The sequence below is a fragment of the Loxodonta africana genome, chromosome 6 (genome assembly GCF_030014295.1).
Source record: "Loxodonta africana isolate mLoxAfr1 chromosome 6, mLoxAfr1.hap2, whole genome shotgun sequence".
In the NCBI taxonomy this organism is placed as follows: domain Eukaryota; kingdom Metazoa; phylum Chordata; class Mammalia; order Proboscidea; family Elephantidae; genus Loxodonta; species Loxodonta africana.
This window is the reverse complement of record NC_087347.1, coordinates 77,085,572-77,099,184: the sequence shown is the minus strand read 5'-3', so window position 1 is coordinate 77,099,184 and position 13,613 is coordinate 77,085,572. Positions and strand designations below refer to the sequence as shown.

General features: G+C 37.3%; 1 protein-coding gene across 1 annotated transcript in view; it reads right to left on the bottom strand.

The window, feature by feature from the left end:
- The window catches only part of CFAP210 (cilia and flagella associated protein 210), a 60,090-nt gene that overhangs the window by 13,951 nt on the left and 32,526 nt on the right, over positions 1–13,613 (bottom strand). Inside the window, exon 6 of the mRNA XM_003405801.4 lies at positions 1,686–1,825. Coding sequence (XP_003405849.1) covers positions 1,686–1,825 — 140 coding nt within the window. The remainder of the gene's footprint in view (positions 1–1,685; positions 1,826–13,613) is intronic.

Genomic DNA, 13,613 nt, shown 5'->3' with positions numbered 1-13,613 from the left:
ATGCTACGTGCAAAGCAATGTCTGATAAATGTGAAAATGAACATAGTGTATGCCCCCAAGGAAATTACAATCTAAAATGCAGCAAAGGCATTTATACAAATAACTATATAAGGCAAATGGTGATAAATGCTCTGAGAAAGCTATAAAGTGATATGAACAAAAGAAAAAAAAGGAAGTCATCATAGAAAAGATGCCATTTCAGCTAGGCTTTCAAAAACAATATTTTAAACATTTTATTGATCGCCTACTATGTGCCAGACACCAGGGATATAAAAGTGAACAAAAATGTTAAAAATCTCTGCCTTGTGGGGCTTTCATTATAGCTGGGAAAGAAGGACAATAAACAAAATATACTGTTATGTCATGCACAAGGAAAAAGAATGCTGCTAAAGGTATAAGAAATGGGAAGAGGTGTAATTTTTAAAAAGGTGGTCAGAAAGGGCCTCAATGAGAAGGTAATATTCGAATAAAGACCTGAAAGAGTTAAGGGTGCAAGCTTTATGTTCTCTGGAGGTAAGCATTCCTCAGGGAGGAGGCCAGTGTGAGTAGAGCTGAGGGAGGGAAGTAGAGAATCATAAGAAGTGAGTCTGAGAGATGGGGCTGGGTCAGCTGGGAATTAGGATGGATATAGAGACTATGAAAGGACCCTGCTGGTGTAGCGGTTAAAGAGCTCAGCTGCTAACCAAAAGGTCAGCAGTTCGAATCCACCAGCTGCTCCTTGGAAAACCTAAGGGGCAGTTCCCCTGTCCTGTAGGGTCGCTATGAGTTAGAACCAACTTGTCAGCAATGGGTTTGGTTTGGGGGTTTTTTTAGAGCCTATAAGCCATTGTAAAGACTCTAAGGGAGATGCAAAACCATCAGAGGTTTTGTACAAGGGAATATTATGATCTGGATAGAGACACTGTGTATGGCAATCTGGCCACTTACTTCTTTCTCTACCCTATCCTCCCTTCCAAACTGCTCGCTAAAGTAGCAATGACCTCTAAATCTGATGGACGCTTCATTTAAAAATCTCATTTAATCCCTCTATAGATCTAATGCTGATGACTACTCCTTTCTCACTGACACTCTCCTCCCTTGATGTTTCTCTGGTTTTCCTCCAATCTCTAGAAATTATTCTTGAACCTTCATATTATCTTTCTCCGTTTGACCTCTAAATGTTATCATGCCCTAGGGACTCTACCACTTGTGTTTCTTACCTACTCTCCTTAGGTGAGCCCACCTGTATCCACAACTCTAACTACCACTTATATACCAATGGCTCTCAAATCTATCTCCAGCTCACACCACTCTAGCAGACCAGTACTTCCAACCATCCAGGTAGATGTCCTCAATATTCCAAGGATGCCTCAACTCACATGTCCCAAACTGAAATCATGTCACTAAATGACCTAAAAACCAAACCTGTTGCCGTCGAGTTGATTCCAACTCATAGTGACCCTATAGGACAGAAGAGAACTGCCCGATAGAGTTTCCAAGGAGCGCCTGGTAGCTCTGAACTGCCGACCTTTTGCTGAGCAGCTGTAGCACTTAACCGCTACACCACCAGAGTTTCCCCAAATGACCTAGTCATACGTAAAATTACAAGACCTCTGTTCCTAAAAACCACTCTCATATCACAACTTCTGATTTGTAATAAAATAATTTCAGATAGTACTTTATTAATTATGTAAGATATGGCCTACCTGTGTGTTTCAGCTTCTTTTTCATTCCTCATTTGTGTAAGACGCTTCTTTGCTTTGATAAAATTTCTAATCTTTTCATCTTCCTCCGCTTGCTGCTGCTGTTCTACGGCTTTGATGATATTCTTATCATTCATATGTTCCTTGGGGGAAAAATTGTATATTATCCTATCAGAAAAAAAACACCTTTCAACATATCAATATCTAACAAGAACTTGTCAAATGATCATGGATTCTGATCCAGTTATTTCTCTCCTGGAAATTTATCCCAGATGACACAATGTGCAAAAAAATTAATGTATCATGTAATTTATCTCAAAGTTATTTATAATAGCCCAAAATTGGAAACAACCTCTAAATATTCAATAATAAAGAGATGTTCAAAGCAAATTGTCAGTGATATGGAAGATACAAATAATATAATTGGTAAGCGGGGAGAAAAAGCAGAATATAAAACATTACATAGTATATCCCAATCTTAAAAATATATATAAATACACTTTTATATATGTAACTGGAAGAAATGTATCAGAATATTAACAGTAGTTATCTCTGGGGTATGAGATTATGGGTAGCTTTTACATTTTAATGTCTCTCTATATTTCTTTTCAAATATCTCATTTCTTTAAAAATGTACAACTAAATTATTTTAAAAAAATGTACAACTAAAAATAATTACATGATCAGAAGAATACATTAAATGTGTATAATTTTCATTTAATTTTTGAACAGGTAACACAGTCACATGGTTCAATTTTTTAAAATTTTTTCAATGTATACAATGTAAAATCTCTTTCCCACGCCATCCATTATCTGCCTATTCCTGATCCCCTCACTAGACTTAAAAATATATACATTAAAAATCACTGTTACTAGTTCTTTATCCAGTTTTTCTCTTTGCTTATACATATATAAAAGCAATTACAGATGTATGCTAATAAAAAAATTTTAATAGGTCACTATTTTTTACACAAATAATAAAAATCTGTTCATTATCTGCATATGTTCCATGACCCTAGCCTGAGTGAGCTATTGTAAAATAGATACCTTTGAGCACAACAGCCTGGGTATGTAGATATATTACTATAGCCTGTTATTGTAAATGGAAACCAATTCAAGGTGAAAGGTGTACTGAGCATGTTGTTAGATGCAACACTCATTCTTTTTTTTTTAATTAACTTTTATTGAGCTTCAAGTGAACGTTTACAAATCAAGTCAGTCTGTCACATATAAGTTTATATACATCTTACTCCTTACTCCCACTTGCTCTCCCCCTAATGAGTCAGCCCTTCAGTCTCTCCTTTCGTCACAATTTTGCCAGCTTCCAACTCTCTCTATCCTCCCATCCCCCCTCCAGACAGGAGATGCCAACACAGTCTCAAGTGTCCACCTGATATAATTAGCTCACTCTTCATCAGCATCTCTCTCCTACCCACTGTCCAGTCCCTTTCATGTCTGATGAGTTGTCTTCGGGAATGGTTCCTGTCCTGTGCCAACAGAAGGTTTGGGGACCATGCCCACCGGGATTCCTCTAGTCACAGTCAGACCATTAAGTATGGTATTTTTATGAGAATTTGGGGTCTGCATCCCACTGATCTCCTGCTCCCTCAGGGGTTCTCTATTGTGATCCCTGTGAGGGCAGTCATCGATTGTGGCCGGGCACCAACTAGTTCTTCTGGTCTCAGGATAATGTAGGTCTCTGGTTCATGGCAACACTCATTCTTCTAATACATGTGTAATTAAGGGACTAATACATGCCTAGCTCTTAAATACTCTTCTAATTTATGTGCTGTTACTTTTGAAAAACTTGTAGTCTGGTTATAATCAGTCAAAATGAAAAGCTAATGAAAATACCAAATCGTTAAAAATGACTGTTTTGAATGATTTCTTCAAGTTTTATTTTGCTATTTTTTCAGGGTTATTGTAATGTTCACACAGACTTTTTATAATATGAAAAATACAGAGGTAATTAACACAACATGAATTCTCATTTTTAAAAATTGAAAGCCTCAGCTCAAGGTCACATAGCTAGTAAGTACCAAAGTCAGCACTCAAAATCAGGTCTGCCATACTCCAAAGTGACTTGGAGAGATAAAAAATATTGCATCCATGTTTTGTTATATATATATTTTACCACAATAAAAAATATAGTACTCAAAAAAAAATACTGCATCCATGCACCAAGAACAAGGTTTTATTAAAAAGGAACAATAATTCTGTAATTAAAACTCTTAGAAATTAAAATATTGATCAATAGAAAAGATAAAATAAAAAATTCAAAAGAAGATTCAGAAGACAAAGTTGAGAAAACTCTTAAAGTAGAACAAACACTCAAAAATACAAAATAAGGGAAATACAGAAACCATTAGTTGCCTACTCAAGATTCTTTTTTCTCTTCTTCACTAGTAGCAGGACCCAAATTTTACTCAGGGTTGCAATATGCTCAGCTAAAAGACTACAGTTCTCAGTTTTGTTTTGTTTTTTCAGCGAGGCATGACTAAACTATGAGCAATGAGATTTAAGTGGAAATTATTAAGTGGAACTTCTAAGAAGGCTCATTAAAAAGGAGGACAGATAGTCAGAACACTTCTTTTTGTCATTCATCCCTTCTTCCTTCCAGCACCTATTCAGGGCCATGAAGCAATCTTGAGGACAGAAATCATCCATGTTCCAAGAAGAGCAGAGCAAAAGAAAGAAGGCGCCTCAGTTTCTGTTGACCTGGGCATGCCATACTAGCTCAGGAATGTTTACCCCTGTATTTCAAGCCTGTATTTGCTTACACCACTATTATTTGGGGTATTCTGTTATATGCTTTTGAGCCTATTCCTAACTAATAAAATGAGAAAAGATTTTTAAAAATTAGAGAATCAATTCAGAAAGCCCAATATCTAGGAAGGGTTCTAGAACCAGAGAATAGACAAAATGGAAGAGAACAAAATTATCCAAGAAATACAGCATGAAAAGTTCCCAGGATGAAAGGAATATGAGTTTCCAGATTAAAAGTATCAATTGAGTGCCCAGAAAAATGAATGAAAAACACCTATACCACCCAGATGTTTTCACTGGTGAATTCTACCAAACATTTAAAAAGTAACACCACTTCTTCTCAAACTCTTCCAAAAAATGGAAGAAGAGGGAACACTTTCCAACTTATTTTACAAGGCCAGCATTACCCTAATACCAAACCAGACAAAGACATTTCTAAGAAGGTAAATTACAGACCAATATCTCTCATGAACACAGATACGAAATTCCTCAACAAAATATTAACAATCAAGTGTAATAATGTATAAAAGGAATTATACACCACGATCAAGTTGGATTTATCCAAAGTATGCAAGGCTGATCTAACACTAAAAAATCAGCTAATGTTATTACTATCACCATATGATCATATTAATAGATTCAGGAAAAGTATTTGAAAAAATCCAACACCAATTCATGATAAAAACTAGGAATAGAGGAGAGCTTCCTCAACTTGATAAAGATCATGTACAAAAAAAGCCTATAACTAACATCATAGTTAATGGTGAAAAACTAGACACTTTCACCCTAAACCTGGGAACAAGACAAGTATATCCCCACTCACCACTCCTATGCAACATCATACTGGAAATCCTAGCTAATGCAATTATATAAGTAATGGAAATAGAAAGTATACAGATTTGTTAAAACTAATAACTTAAAAACAGATACACAGGCAGATACATATGCTGAATAGGGGAAGGAGGGCATATGGGAGTATACCCACATACATACACAGGTTAGCCTGTGGATATTTTACATACATATTTGTATGTACAGCAAGTAGATACATATACATAATAGAGCTCAAAGGGAACACAGTCTTAGAGGCTTTCTAGACACATCCAACACCTTGAGAGACTGAGTTCCTGGGGTTGAGGGCTGGGGATCATGATCTCAGGGGATAACTAGGTCAACTGGTGTAACATAGTTCATAAAGAAAATATTCACATCCTACTTTGATGAGTAGCATCTGCGGTCTTAAAAGTTTGTGATTGGCCAAATAAGATACATCTGTTGGTCGCATCCCATCCAGAGCAAAGGAGAAGAAAGTCAAAGACACAAGGAAAATATTAGTCCAAAAAGAACTAATAAATCACATCAACCACAGCCTCTACCAGCCTGAGGTCAAAAGAACTAAATGGTGCCCGGCCACCATCACTGACTGCTCTGACAGGGGTCACATTAGAGGGTCCCAGACAGGGTGGGAGAAAAACATAGAACAAAATTCAAATTCACACACACACAAAAAAAAGACCAGGCTTACTGGTCTGACAGAGACTGGAGGAATCTCTGAGACTACAGCCCCCAGATACATTTCTAACTCAGAACTGAGGTCACTCCCACAGTCCACCTTTCAGCCAAATATTAGAGAGGCCTATAAAATAATAACACACATGAGGAACATGCTTCTTAGATCAATCTAGTATAGGAGACCAAATAGACAACACCTGCCTAAAAGCAAAGACAAGAAGGCAAGAAGGAGCAGGAAAACTGGACGAATGGAAATGGGGAACCAGGTGTGGAAAGGGGAGAGTGCTGACACATTGCAGGGATTGCAATCAATGCCACGAAATAATTTGTGTATAAATTTTTTTTTTAATAACTTTTATTAAGCTTCAAGTGAACGTTTACAAATCCAATCAGTCTGTCACATATAAGTTTACATACATCTCACTCCCTACTCCCACTTACTCTCCCCCTCTTGAGTCAGCCCTTTCAGTCTCTCCTTTCTTGACAATTTTGCCTGCTTCCCTCTCTCTCTATCCTCCCATCCCCCCTCCAGACAAGAGTTGCCAACACAATCTCAAGTGTCCACCTGATATAATTAGCTCACTCTTCATCAGCGTCTCTCTCCCACCCGCTGACCAGTCCCTTTCATGTCTGATGAGTTGTCTTCGGGGATGGTTCCTGTCCTGTGTCAACAGAAGGTCTGGGGAGCATGGCCACCGGGATTCCTCCAGTCTCAGTCAGACCATTAAGTTTGGTCTTTTTATGAGAATTTGGGGTCTGCATCCCACTGATCTCCTGCTCCCTCAGCGGTCCTCTGCTGTGCTCCCTGTCAGGGCAGTCATCGATTGTGGCCGAGCACCAACTAGTTCTTCTGGTCTCAGGATGATGTAGGTCTCTGGTTCATGTGGCCCTTTCTGTCTCTTGGGCTCTTAGTTGTCGTGTGGCCTTGGTGTTCTTCATTTTCCTTTGCTCCAGGTGGGTTGAGACCAATTGCTGCATCGTAGATGGCCGCTTGTTAGCATTTAAGACCCCAGACGCCACATTTCAAAGTGGGATGCAGAATGATTTCATAATAGAATTATTTTGCCAATTGACTTAGAAGTCCCCGCAAACCATGTTCCCCAGACCCCCGCGCTTGCTCCGCTGAGCTTTGAAGCATTCATTTTATCCCGGAAACTTCTTTGCTTTTGGTCCAGTCCAATTGAGCTGACCTTCCATGTATTGAGTGTTGTCTTTCCCTTCACCTAAAGCAGTTCTTATCTACTGATTAATCAATAAAAAACCCTCTCCCACCCTTCCTCCCTCCCCGCCTCGTAACCACAAAAGTATGTGTTCTTCTCAGGTTTACTATTTCTCAAGATCTTATAATAGTGGTCTTATACAATATTTGTCCTTTTGCCTCTGACTAATTGCGCTCAGCATAATGCCTTCCAGGTTCCTCCATGTTATGAAATGTTTCAGAGATTCGTCACTGTTCTTTATCGATGCGTAGTATTCCATTGTGTGAATATACCACAATTTATTTACCCATTCATCCGTTGATGGACACCTTGGTTGCTTCCAACTTTTTGCTATTGTAAACAGAGCTGCAATAAACATGGGTGTGCATATATCTGTTTGTATGAAGGCTCTTGTATCTCTAGGGTATATTCCTAGGAGTGAGATTTCTGGGTTGTATGGTAGTTCTATTTCTAACTGTTTAAGATAACGCCAGATAGATTTCCAAAGTGGTTGTACCGTTTTACATTCCCACCAGCAGTGTATGAGAGTTCCAATCTCTCCGCAGCCTCTCCAACATTTATTATTTTGTGTTTTTTGGATTAATGCCAGCCTTGCTGGTGTGAGATGGAATCTCATCGTAGTTTTAATTTGCATTTCTCTAATGGCTAATGATCGAGAGCATTTTCTCATGTATCTGTTGGCTGCCTGAATATCTTCTTTAGTGAAATGTGTGTTCATATCCTTTGCCCACTTTTTGATTGGGTTGTTTGTCTTTTTGTGGTTGAGTTTTGACAGAATCATGTAGATTTTAGAGATCAGGCGCTGGTCGGAGATGTCATAGCTGAAAATTCTTTCCCAATCTGTAGGTGGTCTTTTTACTCTTTTGGTGAAGTCTTTAGATGAGCATAGGTGTTTGATTTTTAGGAGCTCCCAGTTATCGGGTTTCTCTTCATCATTTTTGGTAATGTTTTGTATTCTGTTTATACCTTGTATTAGGGCTCCTAGGGTTGTCCCAATTTTTTCTTCCATGATCTTTATCGTTTTAGTCTTTATGTTTAGGTCCTTGATCCACTTGGAGTTAGTTTTTGTGCATGGTGTGAGGTATGCGTACTGTTTCATTTTTTTGCAAATGGATATCCAGTTATGCCAGCACCATTTGTTAAAAAGACTATCTTTTCCCCAGTTAATTGACACTGGTCCTTTGTCAAATATCAGCTGCTCATACGTGGATGGATCTATGTCTGGGTTCTCAATTCTGTTCCATTGGTCTATGTGTCTGTTGTTGTACCAGTACCAGGCTGTTTTGACTACTGTGGCTGTATAATAGGTTCTGAAGTCAGGTAAGGTGAGGCCTCCCACTTTCTTCTTCTTTTTCAGTAGTGCTTTGCTTATCCGGGGCCTCTTTCCCTTCCCTGTGAAGTTGGTGATTTGTTTCTCTATCCCCTTAAAATATGACATTGGAAGTTGGATCGGAAGTGCGTTAAATGTATAGATGGCTTTTGGCAGAATAGACATTTTTACTATGTTAAGTCTTCCTATCCATGAGCAAGGTATGTTTTTCCACTTAAGTATGTCCTTTTGAATTTCTTGTAGTAGAGCTTTGTAGTTTTCTTTGTATAGGTCTTTTACATCCTTGGTAAGATTTATTCCTAAGTATCTTATCTTCTTGGGGGCTACTGTGAATGGTATTGATTTGGTAATTTGTGTATAAATTTTTGAATGAGAAACTAATTTGCTCTGTAAACTTTCACCTAAAAAAACCTAAAGCACAATAAAATAAAATAAAAATAATAAAAAATTTCAAAACGTATACAGGTTAGGAGGAAACCCTGGTGGTGTAGTGGTTTAGAGCTATGGCTGCTAACCAAAAGGTTGGCTGTTCCAATCCACTGGGTGTTCCTTGGAAATTCTATGGAGCAGTTCTATTCTGTCCTATAAGGTTGCTATGAGTTGGAATTGACTCAGCAGCAACAGGTTTGGTTTTTGGCTTTTTTATACGGATTAGGATGGGAGAGATAAAATGGTCATTGTTTGTAGATTGTATGATTGTCTATGTAGAGAATCGCGAAGAACTGACCCCCCCCCACCAAAAAAAAAAAACTCCTAGAACTAGTAAGTGATCATAGCAAGGTAGCAGGATTACCCGTTGCCATTGAGTTGATTTCAACTAATAGAATACAAGGCTAATATACAAAAGTCAATTTCTTTCCTATATACCAGCAATGATCAATTGTAATTTGAAATTAAAAACACAAAACCATTTACATTAGCACCAAAAAAAATTTAAGTATAAATCTAACAAAATATGTACAAGATCTATATGAGGAAAACTACAAAATTCTAATGAAAGAAACCCAAGAAGATCCAAATAAATGGAGAGATAGTCCATGTTCATGGATAGAAAGATTTAGTATTATTAAGATGTCAATTCTTCCCAACTTAATCTACAGATTCAACACAATCCCAATCAAAATTCCAGTAAGTTCCAAAGAAAGGTGATCCAACAGAATGCAGAAATTATTGAACAATATCATTAACATCACATGCAAGTAAAATTATGTTGAAGATGGTTCAAAAACAGTTGCAGCAGTACATTGACAGGGAACTTCCAGAACTTTAAGCCAGATTCAGAAGAGGACCTGGAACAAGGAATATCATTGCTGATGTCAGATGGATCCTGATGGAAAGCAGAGAATATCAGAAAGACTCTTACTTGTGTTTTAATCATTATGCAAAAGCATTCAACTGTGTGGATCATAACAAATTATGGATAACACTGTAAAGACTGGGAATTCCAGAACACTTAATTGTGCTAATGAGGAACCTGTACGTAGATGAAGAGGCAGTCGTTCAAACAGAACAAGGGGATACTGCATGCTTTAAAGTCAGCAAAGGTGTGCATTAGGGTTGTATACTTTCACCATACTTATTCAGTCTATATGCTGAGCAAATAATCCAAGAAGCTAGACTATATGAAGAAGAATGTGGCATCAGGATTGGAGGAAGACTCTTAACAACTTGCCATATGCAGATCACACAACCTTGCTTGCTGAAAGTGAAGAGGACTTGAAGCACTTATTGATGAGGATCAAAGACTACAGCCATAATGAAAACAAAAATCCTCACAACTGGACCAAGAAGCAACATTATGATAAAAAAAAGATTGACATTGTCAAGATTTCATTTTACTTGGATCCACAGTCAGCAGCCATGGAAGCCAGCAGTCAAGAAATCAAACGATGCATTACCTTGGGCAAATCTGCTGCAAAAGACCTCTTTAAAGTGTTAAAAAGCAAAGATGTCACCTTGAGGACTGAGGTACATCTGATCGAAGCCATAGTATTTTCAACTGCCTCATATGGATGTGAAAGCTGGACAATGAATAAGGAAGACCGAAAAAGAATTGGTGCTTTTGAATTATTGTGTTAGTGAAGAATATTGCATATACCATGGACTGCCAGAAGAACAAACAAATCTGTCTTGGAAGAAGTACAGCCAGAATGCTCCTTAGAAGGAAGGATGGCGAGACTTCATCTCATGTGTCAGGAGGGACCATTCCCTGGAAAAGGATATCATGGGTCAGCAAAAAAGAGGAAGACCCTCAATGAGATGGACTGACACAGTGGCTGCAACAATGGGCTCAAACATAACAATGATTGTGAGAATGGCAGAACTGGGCAGTATTTTGTTCTGTTGTACACAGAGTCGCTATGAGTCATAACCAACTCAATGGCACCTAGCAACAACATAATGTTTTGTGGATATCTAAAAACTGATTCTAAAATTTATATGTGAAGGCAAAAGACTCAGAATAGCCAACACAATATTGAAGAACAGAGTTGAAGAACTGACACCATCCAACTTCAATGCTTACTATAAATCTATGATGATCAACGCAGTGTGGTTTTGGCAAAGGAACAAACAGATCAGTGGAACAAAATAAGAGCCTAGAAAAAGACCCACACAAATATAGTCAACTGATCTTTGACAAAGGAGGAAAGGCAATTAAGTGGAGAAATGATAGTCTTTTCAACAAATGGTGCTGGAACAACTGGTCACCTATATGCAAAAAAAAAAAAAAAAGAATCTAGACACAATCTTTCTAAGAAATGAACTCAAATTGGATCACACACCTAAATGTAAGATATAAAACTATACGACTCCTAGAAGATAACATAGGAAAAAATCTAGGTGGCACCAAAAGCCCAATCCACTAAAAAAAAAAAAAAGATAAGTTGGGCTTCATTAAAATTAAAAACTTTTGCTCTTGAAAAGACACAGTTAAGAAAATGATAAAAGAAGCCACAGACTGGGAAAAAATACATTAAAAAAAAACTGATAAAAAACTTGTATCCAAGATATACAAAGAGCTCTTAAAAATCAACAACAGAAAAACAAACAACCCAATTACAAAATGGGCAAGAGATCTGAATAAAAACCTCACCAAAGAAGATGTACAAAGGATAAATAAGAATATGAAAAAATGATCAACATTATATGTCATTAAAGAATTGCAAGTCAAAACACCAATGAGATACTATTACATACCTACTAGGACATCTAAGATCCAAAACACTGACAACAGCAAATGCTGACATGGATGTGGAACAACAGGAACTCTCATTCGTTGCTGGTAGGAATACAAAAGGGTACCGCCACTTTGGAATACAGTCTGGCAGTTCCTTACAGAGCTAAACATAGGCTTATCTTATGATCCAGCAATCATATTCCTAGGTGTTTACCCAAATAAGTTGAAAACCTAAATCCACCAAAAAAGTGTACACCAATCTTTATAGCAGCTTCATTCATAACTGCCAAAAACTGGAAACAACCAAGATGCTCTTCAATAAGTGAATGGATAAATAAACTGTGGTGTATCCACATAATGATTATTCAGGGATAAAGGAACTATCAAGCCTTGAAAAACTATGGAGGGAACTTAAATGCATACTGCTAAGTGAAAAAAGCCAGTTGAAAAAAGTTACATACTGTACGATTCCAACCATATGACATTCTGGAAAATGCAAAATTATAGAAAGGGTGAAAATATCAGTGGTTTCCAGGCAGTCAGTGGAGGAGGCTGGATGAATAGGTAGAGCACAGGGCATTTTTAGGGTAGTGAAACTATTCTGTATGATACTGTAGAGGTGAACACATGACACTGAGCATTTGTCAAACCCCATAGGACTATGTAACACTACGAGTGAACCCTAATGTAAACTATGATCTTTAGTTAGTCATAATATGTCAATATTGGTTAATCAGTTATAAAACAAGATGTCAACAGGAGAAACAATGTGCAGGAGGGAGAGGGTATATGTGAGCACTATGCACTTTCTGCATAAATTTTCTGTGAACCTAACTGCTCTAAAAAATAAAACCTATTTAAAAAAAAAAAAAAAGCCCTACACCAAGGCACATCACTGTGAAATTTCAGAGCACTACAGATAGAGGATTCTAAAAACATTGAGAGAGAAAGAAAACAGATAAACAACAAACAAATAGATCACATAGAAAGGATGAAGGCTACGGAGCATCATACTTCCCAATAGTAATACTAGAGGCTCAATAAATATAAAACCATGAATACAAAATTCTGAAACCAGAATTCCAAACCCAGTCAAACTATAAACCAAGTATGACTCTGGAAGATAATCTTTTTAGATAAGAATTTAAAATCATTATCTCTCACACATCCTTTCCTAGGAAGTCTCTCAAAGATGTATTTCAGTAAGATGAGGGAGTAAACCAAGAAAGAGGAAGGCATGGGATTCGGGAAATAGGAGAGGTAGTTCAGGGAAGTGGCACAGGGAAGTCCCAGATGACAACTGTGAAGCAGGCCTAGAGAACAAGCAAATCCAGAAGGTAACAGAACTCTAGAAGGGAGAGCTCCAAGAAAAATAACAACATGAAATTGACAGATAATTTAATATCACTGAGTTGAACATTTGAAAAATAACATCAACTTATATTTGACAAAACTTGTAAAACATTTGGAAAAAAATGAGCTATACAGTCAACAAAGCAAACTAAAACAAAAATAATTATTTGAATTATAGAAAAACATTCATGCGAAGAAATATAACCATAGTATATTACTTAGCTCTTCAGAGGACAAGGGTTACATAACAATGATGATGATGGTTTATCTAAAGTTGTGACATAATTACGTGGGGGTTGGTGGGAAGAAGTGAAAAGGACAGTTATGGAAGAGAGCTAAGTTCTTAAGTACCAGGACAGAGGCAGAAAATGTCTAAATTTGATATTTCAAGAAACATATATTTGGAACCTAAAATATATCTTTAAATCTAAATACAGAATATTTAGAATATGCTTTTATACCATGAGAAACAGGTAAAAGAAATTGGAAGCGGTTACCTCCTGAGAGCATAAAAGGTGAAACAAAGAACTGCTACTCTGGTGCTGTTTGGTGTACATGTATTACTTAAGGAT